General features: G+C 41.5%; 1 protein-coding gene across 1 annotated transcript in view; it reads left to right on the plus strand.

The window, feature by feature from the left end:
• The window catches only part of LOC131980080 (microtubule cross-linking factor 1), an 88,947-nt gene that overhangs the window by 33,091 nt on the left and 43,734 nt on the right, over window positions 1–12,122 (plus strand). Inside the window, exons 4-5 of the mRNA XM_059344238.1 lie at window positions 8,945–9,004; window positions 10,498–11,880. Coding sequence (XP_059200221.1) covers window positions 8,945–9,004; window positions 10,498–11,880 — 1,443 coding nt within the window. The remainder of the gene's footprint in view (window positions 1–8,944; window positions 9,005–10,497; window positions 11,881–12,122) is intronic.

The raw sequence follows: 12,122 nt of genomic DNA on the forward strand, positions 1-12,122 counted from the left end.
TCCTGAAAATAAATAAATAGAAGCACATTCACAATTAATAGCTACAATATTTATTTATTTTTTTGGGGGGGGGCGGCTCAAAGAGATGAGTTTTTAATATGTATGTTTATTTAAATGCAAAACTCCTTAAATAAAGTTATATAAAAATTATAATAATTTATTAGTGCAGATCATCAACCGGCTGTGTGCTTTTTGCAAAAGCCCATTTGCAATTTCCACAAATTTGTAATATCCTTACATTTTTTTGTGGAAAGTTTGACGTGCAGTCCCATCCTCTCTAGAGCTCCTGCATTCATAATCATAAGTCATTCTCTGGGTTCTAACAATAAGGATTTCACATTCACCACAGAGGTGGAAAGCAATCTCTGGACAACTATTGATGTCAAGATGCGGGGGCGACAGAGAGGCCGGAGTCTGTTTACAAGATGCTCACATCCGCCGGGATGGCCTGACATTGGAGTGACCTCGGAGAGTGCTGCATTCAGCCTGTCTCACTGCCAAACATATGCACACACTGGCAGATGTATATAAGCCTCAGACAGGCCACAGAGCCTGCAGCACACATGCAGCAGGACTGTAAAGCAGGTCCACAATGACAGAAGCATAAAAACACGCACCCACACGTTGTTGGACGCATGTGGGAGACTGATGACTGCAGATATACACGCGTGTGCACTCAGACACACGTGTGCACACCGGCTGAGCAGCGCACTCTACTGGATTACTCTAATTCAGTTAGCTTTGATTGGTTTAAAGCTTTTTGAAATATCACTGCCGAGGCTATTCGCGGTAGCTTCACTGAGGCCAGTGTGGGGGGTTTGTGCATCATTTTCAACATCAAATTGAATTCCAATGGGTAGCATGGTTCATATTTGGCTGATGGAGCATATCCAGATGCAGTATATTTAGCCTGCACGGGCTTACTGCAGGTGCTGCAGGCCAAAGATTGATCATCCTTTATAAAAATAACCCATGGCTGTAAATCATGGTGGAGCAGGAGCTTTAATAGAAAACACTTGTGGGTCTGAATGTGTCCTTGCGTGAAGAAAAATTGAATTAAATGATATAAATTAGAGCATGTGACACTTATAGGCGTTCATTCAAGTGTGTGTGCAGTATTAATTAATTTATTGAAACGGATTACAGTCCAGATTGAGCGCTCATTCATCCAGATCTCACTAATATAATCTGCCTCTAAACATTTCATAGCGACTTATCTCTCTGAGCTCTCCCGCCGGGTGAGCAATATTTATTCTGTTGTGCTGGAGTCTTAGGCTCCTCTGTCAGGGCTGAGAAGGGGTTTATCTGCATCCAGCGGCCCCCGTCGCAGCTCCTTTTGTGCTCCACTCCCCCACCCGCCCCCCTCCATCCCGCCCCCTTTCACTGGTCACACCACACTTCCTGTTAAATCCCATTACCAGAGCCAGACGCTGCTCTCCGCACTGTGTTACGGTCTTTGAGCAAAATCATAAATAGGCCAAGCTGTTGAGTACAGATGCTGCCGAAAATACACTCGCTGTGTTCCCATTCTTACTCATCCTCCTCCCCCAAAAATATTTTTTCCTCCCTACACTGGGGTTTTTCTGGTGATGTCACTGCACGATGTCATCCAGCACTCTTTCCAAAAAAATGTCTCTTACGCAAACAGGCGTGTCAGAAAACACAATATTCTCCTTTTCCCTCGTGAACACACCAGGGTTTCCAAGTAGTAAGATTGTAGCAGCAGCATATCTGCTGAATGATGTGCTTTTACTCATCTGTTGAATATATTCGACTGAGTGACACTAATGGACACCAGAATCAGTCGCACACACCGTAATGGCGACTTGTGACACTTTACTAATTGTAGTGCAGAGTGAAGTAGTGCTGGAGATAACTGTTGAACATAAACAACACATCATGCTCATTTCTGATGTCTTCATCTACACACACACACACACACACACACACTGACATGGAGACATGCACATACATTTGTGTAACTGACATTGTCAAACCTGAACCCTCATCCTGCAATACCTTAACTCAGTTCTTATTAATTCTGAACCTAAACCCATCTCTACTAAGCTCTTTTTCTAAAGGGAGTCTGGCAGCTGCAGATACAACACAAGGAGGTGGTGCTTATGGAAACGCTATCGTCTATGGGGGTCGCCAAAATCAACCTTTAACCCTTTAAACCAGAAGTCTAACTTTGCTCAACTGTTGAGCAATTTGGTATTCTTATCTTAACACTTATCACAAAACTTTTTCATTTTGTCTGTTTTACATACTCTTCATTCTGCCTGTATATACCACTTAAAAAAAAATTGCCACATCCTCACCTATATGATCTGATAATTATATTTTTCATTGTGACTTACTGGATCAACATTTTGATCCCAAAAGAAACAAGAAAAAATATAAACATAAATAAGAGGATAACATGTAGTGCTATATTTTCCCGTATCATATTTTACTCGGCATATCATCATCAAACTAAATCTGGCATGGAGGTTCAATTCAGTACTTTAGAGGGAAGCTGACAGCAGGGCTGCATGCTGCTTCATTTTTACGTTGTGTCGTCATGGAAAAGTAACGCGCCGGCGCTTTCGATGACTCCAGAGGGTTTAAACTCACCCTCACTTTATAATTTTAATTTATACAGGTTTTTCAAACAATATAGTTTGAGAATAATTAAATAAACAATTCATTAGTTTAAAAACAATGGCATGTGACTCTTACAACAGGTCTGGACAACTCTTACATTGTGTTTGTGCCTCAGAGAACATTCAAAATATGAGGACGTTTGTGAACCTTTCTTAAATCACTTGTATGAGCCACTTAAGAACAAATCTGTTCATACGAGTGGTTCTTTTGGTGCATGAGGCCCAATATTATCCAGGAATGCACTGCACAAGAATGTAATTCAGCTTGTTACTTTACAAATGTCAAAATGGAAGATAAAGACAGTACCAAAGAATACAACGAGACAGGTTTTTAAAGCTCTGTGGCACAGTTTTAGTCCTATCAGTTTTGCATTGATCAACCTCAGTCAAGCTCTGCATCCTTGATTGCATTTCCACTTTTCCTGTAGCTTCCCATACCTGTAGCAACGAGCCTCCATCATGCAGTCAGTTGAATGTTTTTGCGCCCTTTTGTACCTTGTTATTAGCCGACAGTAGAGAGATGAAAGGAAATGAGTGGAAGGAGTTGCAGTGCTATTTTTAGTCTGACCCCTAAACAAACCTACATTTTGCTATTTAATGCCTGCACTTTATCCTTATCCCGTCCTAAACCTCACCCTAACTCCAGCCTGCATATTTAAACCAAATCAAAAGCTTAAATCTACCTCAACTTCAAACTTAGTCGTATCTTTATTCTCATCCTAACCCTCAACCATAATCCTCACCATGGATGAGGCCTTTGAAGATGTTTCAATGACGTCACTTATTCGACTAACTCTCAGAGGGATCGAGCCACACGCTTCATTGCCATTTCAGATTTCCGTCACGGGTCACATGTTAATGGGGATGTGGAAGAACGGAGAGAAATAAAAGGAGGAGGGAGTGAAGGAGGGGGTCCAGGCGGCAGGTAGAGGAGAAGTCCAGAGAAAAACAGACTGTCAGTCAGTCAGTCGCCGCTTCATTCAGTCCCAGCAGGGTAACCACTGTATAACTACAATCTGCTAATCCCGCAGGCTGGCAGGGACCCAGGGGAGTAAAACCAGCCGCACCAGTACTACAGGCAGCTCCCACACCAGCTGGAGCTGCCTGCCAGCCTGCATGACTGCATGACTGACTGCCACTAACCCGTGCTAACAGGCTTGTGAGAGCGGTGCATTCAGATGATGATGAAGAGGGATGTTTGTGCCTCTCTGCTCCCTCTGTGCATGAGTGCAATTGTGTGTTAAAGTGGAAGAAATACAGTCGCACAAAGCGCAGGGAAATGTGTGTGTCTGTGTGTGCGCGCTGTTTTTATGGCGTACAACAGACACTCAAAGGCAAAAATATCCTCAGTTGTTGAGGCAAATTTCTTGTTTTGCTTGTGGAGCGGTGGTCATACACAGTATGTGTTAGTACTTTGCAATTTGTGCTGTGACTAGGGTTATTTTCATTATTGATTAAGCCACTTATTTATTTATTTATTTTTACACATTATTTGGTCTGTAAAATGTAAAAAAAAAAGAAAAAAAAAGGGAGAAATGCCCAACACAATTTCCGCTGGAAGAAGTGAATTATTGACATTTTTTAAATTGAATTTTCTCAAAATAAAAATATCAAAAAGCACATAAATCATGTTGACAATTAAATACTAACCAAAGAGAAAAACAGTTTATTGCATTTCAGTTTATTCACCATATTGTGATATACTTGACAGATGTTTTTTTATTTATTTTGTAATGTTGATCCTTGGAAACTCTGATTCTACACATCATAGATCTTGGGCCGTGCATATCTGAAAAAAATAGTATCAAGTCTTTTGTTTGAGCTGTGTGAAGTCTCATAAATAACTAACCCAATAACAGATGGCATTCAGTTCTGAATTCAGAGACTGTATTTACAAAAACAAAAGTTCACAAGTTTGAACATAATATATATATATATATATATATATATATATATATATATATATATATATATATATATATATATATATATATATATATATATATATTGTCTTTGTACAGTCAAAAAAGTAGAGTAAATTATGGAATTCTGTTTTATCTCTGTTTCAATTTAAAAAAATATATTTATGTATACATATGTTGGTGTAGAGTTAGAAAGAAGTAAGCTGGGCCAGGATGGTGTTATCAACAGTTCAGGGTCTATGTCATGTTTAGCAGCTTCATCACAATCATCACATGGTGACAGCTTTCAATGTTTTTTATTAAATGCAGTGAGGGAGTTAGGTCAGACTAAGGTTTACACCATTTGATCAGTCTTCTTTGCTCTCTGATCACAGGGTCTCTTCTCTGAGCCTCAGACTGACTTCTGTATACAGTAAACAGGGATCCCTGGTTTAGGAGGTCTGGGATCTTTGCCGTCTAATCCGCTGTCTCCCCAGAGAGATTAGCTCTGTCACTAGGGCTGGGAATTAAACCACAACTGGTGTTGGAGATAGTGACACAGACACAAAGCTGAGACGGGACCAGGAGGGGAGGGGCGGGCTGGGACGGGTAAATAAATAACTGGAGTAAAGCATGAATTACAGTCTGTCATCTAATGAAAACAATTATAGTCCTGGAAAGGGTTCCTGAGGTTGGACTGAGTTATATGAATCTGTGCATTGGTCCAGTGTGCCGTTTTATATGTTTATTATTCTGGACACCCTAAAAAATTGAATGTGACAGGTTAAATATGGGAATTAACAAATCTGTTTACTTTCCTTTGAAGGGGAAAGCAGACAGTTTGAGCCCAGTCGAGATGCTCGGCAAGGGTCACGCCAAAAAAACACCAAGTATTTTAAAACCTATCTGCATTCAGCTCACAGGATGCACCAGCACAGAGGTAAAGTTTGGATCAGACACAGAAACTTCAAAAGCGACTGAAGGCAACAAGAGTGCAGACAAGAAAGGCTTGAAATCATGTGCTTTCTTCAGTTACCTGCAGATGAAAGGCCAAATATTGAACACCTCAGCAGGGAAATAAAGTCTTCTGAGCAGCAAAAGAAACGTCAGCCTCTCTAAATTAATTACTCTGATATAGTAGATTTGATTCACTGCTTTAGGAAATGCTTGATCACATGTCACAGAGCTGTAACTATGACCGCCCACAGTACGGTTGTGCTCATGTTTTGGTGCTGTTTCTAAGTGGGCGCTCCCTTCCTGTGGCAGCGCCAGAGACTGAGTCAAGGTTCGTTCCCGCTGCGGGCAAAACAGGTTCACCCTCACACTTTCCATCTGTCTGGCCATGAATGATTCACACTGTCCTACTGGTCTATTTTGGCTGGCAACAGAGCCTGTATGTACAGTGAAGAGTTCACTGCACACTAAGAAAAAAGACCATTGTATCCTTGAACTGCAGCAGCTGAAACACTGACTAAAGTCTTGGTTTAATTGTCAGTTCTATTTAAAATACTTAATTCATCCATTAATTGGCAGTTTAAAAAGTCACGATGGCATCTTACCAGGTCAAATCATCTACATTTCTTAGCAGTTTAAACACGACACAAGGCTGAAATGAATAATTTTAACAGATCGGCACATTGATTGTTTTTGCATATTGTGTGCGAACCAATCACAGTGTGATAATCATATGTCCTATTTTGAGGACCTGTTTGTTATGAATCCCAAGTAGTTTTAGGGCTTTTTTTTTTTTTTTTTTACTCCTGTGACATTTGACTCACTGTGGCCTCATTTTTCACTGCAGTATATCAGCCCTGCACCTGAAACAGAACAGCCATGGTTAGAAGTAAGGAGTTCACAAAAATGTCTTTTGTGCAATATAACACATATATGTCTTGCAATACACAAGAAAAAAGTTTTTTTTTTAAATGCAACATTCCCACAAGTGTTGCCAATATTGGACAAAAGAACTGTATTATTATCACATGTATTATATGTAACTGTTTACATTTTTACAACATCTCTTGTCCTCTCCTCTCAGCTCTGTTAAAACAGCCTGCAGTCCAGTCTGAGATTTACTGAATTTTTGTAATGTGACTGTTTGTGTCAATGAAGTCATTTATGGCTTTTCAGTTTTGTTTTCTACAGGATCTGCTTGGTGCAGACATTTTTTTTTTTAGCAAAATTTGAAATAAGACATGTAGAATAAAGTGAGTTTGATAAAAAAAATATTATTTTAAGCTGAGATTTGGTTACTTTTTACTGATGGAAGCGTTCATCACACATGGTTCATTCAACTGTCAGAAGGTTGGGGGGTGATGCATAGCCTGCAACATGCCTCTGTTATAGAAAACTGCTGCTTCTTTTTTAAAAACTTTTTGAAACAGATGCTTATCTGTGACACTCGTGACACATCTGTCTTTACAGCATGTCGCTGAAAGTTCCTTAACAGGAGAGTTAAGGCTAATAGATGGTATCAGATAACACTTTTTCCCCCCTGATACCTGATCCATTGATTTTGACCAGTATCAGACCAACACAGGATTGGACGACGTCACTTGAGACAAATTTTTTTGGCGTTTTATACTGTAGAAAAGGCAATAAGTCAAAAAGATTAGATCAAGAATAATCATTCGCTGCAGCCTCATGCTAAATGATCACAAATGATTTGTAGAGTATGCTGAAATATGATTGAGACCCTGAGATCGGAAATATTAATATGAAGTTATGCTTCCTAGAAAGGAGCTCGGCTTAACTGATCATCAGAACCTTTAAATAACTCTGCCAGGGCAGCAATCTGTTCCTGGAAAAAGGTTCACACTTGAAAGCTCTGCACTCTGCACATTTATAGAGGGGGATTTCTTCCTCTCTCTCCCCCTTCTCCTCCCTTCATTTCCTCCCTCCTTTCCTTTCTCTCATCTTGTCTCTATCTTCTGGAGCGGCAGCCGATGGTGGGAGAAAGTGCACAGACTTGATAAAAATGAATGATTTTATTAGTCGCTAAGACTAAGCTGGCGTGCAGAGGACCCTGTTTTATCCGGGCTTTGCGTGCGATGCCGAGTACAGTATTAGCTACAGGGCAGATTTCCCCACTGGACAGGCAGATGCTTTCCCCTCCGAGCGTTGTGGAAGCGCCATGTGTCACTGAATCTGAGCCGGGATAAGACGTCTGTCACACTGAGCTCTGAATGGGATCTAAAGCACCCTGGTGCATCATACATACAAAAAGACACGACAGAGCATCCTCATCATCGCAAGTTTTTCCACTTTAACACTGAGCAGAATTTTCTAAAGTGACAATTTATTTTACAGCATGTAAATCACGCATGCACTCCGCCCTTTCACTCACCCCGCAGTATGACTGACATGGTAACCAGATGTTGGCTTTTGATACCAGCTATTACCATTACTACATGCATGAATCAGACAGTAATTATGTCATGTGGTCTGCAATCTGCATTAGAGTAAATACTTCCTTATTTGACTTGGCTTTGACCTGATGATGGAAATGTTATGTAAGATATCCACGTAGATTAATGTTATTCTGGCCTTTTGCAGAGTTTGCTTCACATTCAGGGAGCTGGCGTACATGTTAGCAGTGGTGGAAGAAGTATTCAGATCCTTTACTTAAGTAAAAGTCCTGCATTCAAAACTTACTGAAGTAAAAGTACACAAGTATCACCATCAAAATGTACTTAGAGTATCAAAAGTAAAAGTACTCGTTATGCAGAATAGACCCACTCAGATTGTTTTATATATTCTAAATATGTTACTGGAATATAGTAACATACATATTTATTAATTAATATTATTCTTATTGATGCATTTTTGTAAGCAGCATTAAATTAATATTTTTACTTAATATACTGTTATGCTATTAAAAAAATGTAATCACTTAAAATGTAACATGTTTTTTTATGTTAAATCTTGACCTGAAAAGTAACTGAATCTATCAGCTAAATAGTGGAGTAAAAAGTACAATATTTGCCTTAAGATGTAGTGAAGTAGAAGTATGAAGTTATATTAAATGGAATTCTCAAGTAAAGTACCTGAAAATTCAAGTAGTTGAGTAAATGTACTTAGTTACATTCCACCGCAGGACGATAGCAAGCAAGTTTGTTCCCCTGCACTGGTGTTATGCATCACCATCAATACTATGTCATTGTTATTGTGCATTTGTGTATAAACACTGGCATCATGATGTATGGAAATATCAATAGCATCTTAGAACTGCAGAGCTCGTCACTATTGAATTCTTTCATCACTTTTATCGGCGTGCTGTGTGTTGGTTTATGTAATTTCCTGTTTACCCCTGTTGAAGCAGCAGCACTGAATGAATATTTTCATAACTGTGTATATATGATTACATGCTTTACATCCTTCTTCCTCCTTCTTTTACAGACTGCACTGAGGAGACGAGGGAGCAGGGAAACATTTAAAGACAAGAAATCCACAAGTCAGGTAAAAAAAAACAAAAATCAAAAAATATTATTCCACTTTTCTCTGAATCCAATATCATTAAATATTTCATGGTATATTCCAGGCATTAAAGGATGAGCTTGTTGATATTCTATATTTTTCTTGCTGGCAATAAATCCCACGAAACACCAAAAAATCCCATTCTCCACCAACAAAAGGAAGCGACTCTATTTACAAAATCAAAGCCACAAGCAGCACTGAGTGGGTTTCAGGCTTCACAAAGCTGAGTAAAGGCACTTCAGCTGCTTCATTTAGTCTAAAAAAAGGAGTGAGACCAATCACACACTTTCATCATTACAATGGATGCATAATTCTTGCCCCGCTTTTATCGGAGATTAACAGAGCGTCAGGACGTAGAGCTGGATATCCCCACTGGGTTTAATTAGGATTGATCAGAGACAACTTGAGTTATGGCCTATTTTCTCCTAGACCCCGCCCCCATTGCAAAGACCTCTTGATTGATGGCAGCCATGTTCTTCGACCAGTCATGCTAATTTATAGTAGAAATGTGCAACTCAGTCCAGCAGTGCAGTATACCAAATTTGGTGCTGATATAGTCAAAATCCAAAAAGTAAATGTTACATAAGTGTTTTTTAAGATTATGCAAATGCATTGTGGCCTCTACTGCCCAGGAGACTTTGTGTTCTAGATGTGTTTCAAATTTCAAGTTAGTTGGATGAAACCTAGGCTATCTTTTTTTGTCTCTTTCTCATAGCAGCACTGTCAGGCCTGATTGGGATCTAATTTTATATGAAGCATTTCAAGTTTCATGTCTGCACCTTGTTTAATCTCACAGCAAATCAAGCAAAGGCATAATATATCATATAATGTTTTGGAGGCCACGCCCACAAGCATCAATCAAAATTACACTTCTGATCTTGGTAAATACTTACCCTCAGAGAATTATAACCAAATTTGGAGATGTATTTTCAACCAGGTTGTGAGGTTCACATTTATGGTTTCTGTGCCTAAAAATGCTTAGGTAGGCCTAATTTCCTGCTGAGCCCCACACATGGAGGCCATGTTTTTCGGCCAATATTGTTAATTTATATTAGAAATGTGTTCATTTTTCATACAAGTATGTATACCAATTTTTGGTTAATTCCTCTTTTGGGGTTTATACTAATAAGTATCCCTGCCATAGAGTTCCAATGTTGTTAAGAAACTATTAAAAGCACATCAGTGAGCCAGAATGGGTCACATGCCCCCTCATTACCATAAACACACACTGTTGTTTATTTTGACTCAATGCCACATACACCATCCTGCTGCTGTAAATTCTCACTCGAGCACCAAATGTGAATTAATCTACCGCTTAAAATAGTCCCCAACAAATGCACCATTTAGTCCTGTTTTTAAAAAAAACATTTTCTAAAATCTAAAGTGCCCAGCTGTTTGTTGAAAGTAACAGAAGTATAGAATATCATCAGCATCATCACTGAAAGTTTTTCATGTGATCCTTATCTCTCTGCCAGGAGGACAGTGCAGACCTCAGGTGCCAGCTCCAGTTTGCCAAAGAGGAGTCCGGTCTGATGAGGAAAAAGATGGCGAAGCTGGGCCGGGAGAAGGATGAACTGGAGCAAGAGTTGCAGAAGTACAAGTCAGTTTACGGGGACGTGGACAGTCCCCTTCCCCTGGCCGAGTGCTCTGGCGGCGGTCCTCACACCACCCGAGAGGCTGAGCTGCGATTGAGGCTCAAGCTGGTGGAGGAGGAGGCCAACATCCTGGGCAGGAAGATCGTGGAGCTGGAAGTGGAGAACCGCAGCCTGCGAGCAGAAAACGAAGACATTCGCTGTCAGTATGAAAGAGACTGCTTCGGGCGGGAACCCTTCTCCAGCATGCCCTCCTCGCCATACGGTGGGGATGCGCTTGATTCTGCAAGTGAGCTACGCCGCCATCTGCAGTTTGTGGAGGAGGAGGCTGAGCTGCTGCGCCGCTCCATCTCAGAGATCGAGGACCACAACCGGCAGCTGACGTCTGAACTCAACCGCTTCAAGTTCGGCCCCAGCAGCAGCTCCGTTGGCGAGGACGGCAGTGAGGGAGGATTGTTCAAACCTGGAAATGGAGGGAACGGGAATGGCTCCAGCAGCGGGATGATGATGGAGGAGCTTAAATCAGCCAGGATGCAGATCAACGAGCTGAGTGGGAAGGTGATGAAGCTGCAGTACGAGAACCGGGTCCTCATGTCCAACGTCCAGCGATGCGACCTGGCTGCACACCTGGGCCTGCGCACCGGCAGCCCTCGAGACAGCGACGCCGAGAGCGACGCAGGCCGGCGGGAAGCTGCTGAAGAAGAGGAAGCGGGCCGACTTCTTCTCCTCCAGCCCAAGAGGGAGGGCCCTATTGGGGGCGAGAGCGATTCTGAAGACCTGTTTGAGAAAACGACAACCACCTCAGGGTTCGGAAGCATCAAACCCTCAGATGGCAGCGAGCTCAGCGCCACTGAACTGGCCAACCGCAGGAGGGAAGAGCGGGAGTCGTTCAGCAACGTGAAACGTGAGGCGGACAGGCTCGGGAAGACGGTGGACCGTCTGATCACGGACACCGACAGTCTGATCTTTGAGGGCAGGCTGCTGGTGACGACAGGAGAGAGCCTGGAAGGAGGGGCGGCGCCTGGATCCAAACCAGACACCCAGGTCCTGGACACCATCAACACTCGCATGAAGGCTTTCCGCACCGAGCTACACATCTTCATGGAGAAGCTGGACCATGTTGGGGAGGGGCTGAGAGAAAGGACAGACGATCTGTCACCCATGCCAAACCTCACTGAGTCCAGCAGCTTCCTGTCCACAGTCACATCCATGTCCCGGGACTCTCCCATTGGCACCTTTGGAAGAGACCTGGTGACGGACTTCCAGGTGAGTTCAATGGATAAATTTCCACTTTTCTACTGTTTTAAAGATGCCATCTCTCAGTACATTTAGATGTTTTCTTCTTGTGTCTGCTTGGTTCTTTTGCAAAGAAATATCAATAATAAGGGAAAAGGCCTGTCAGCCATGAAATCAATACTTTAGATTTCCTGAGGACCTATGCAAACAAGATGTTCTTTCAAACTCTTGCATAAGAACATTGATTAGCATCCAACCTCAAAAGCATCCCA

The sequence above is a fragment of the Centropristis striata genome, chromosome 11 (genome assembly GCF_030273125.1).
Source record: "Centropristis striata isolate RG_2023a ecotype Rhode Island chromosome 11, C.striata_1.0, whole genome shotgun sequence".
NCBI classification, from domain to species: domain Eukaryota; kingdom Metazoa; phylum Chordata; class Actinopteri; order Perciformes; family Serranidae; genus Centropristis; species Centropristis striata.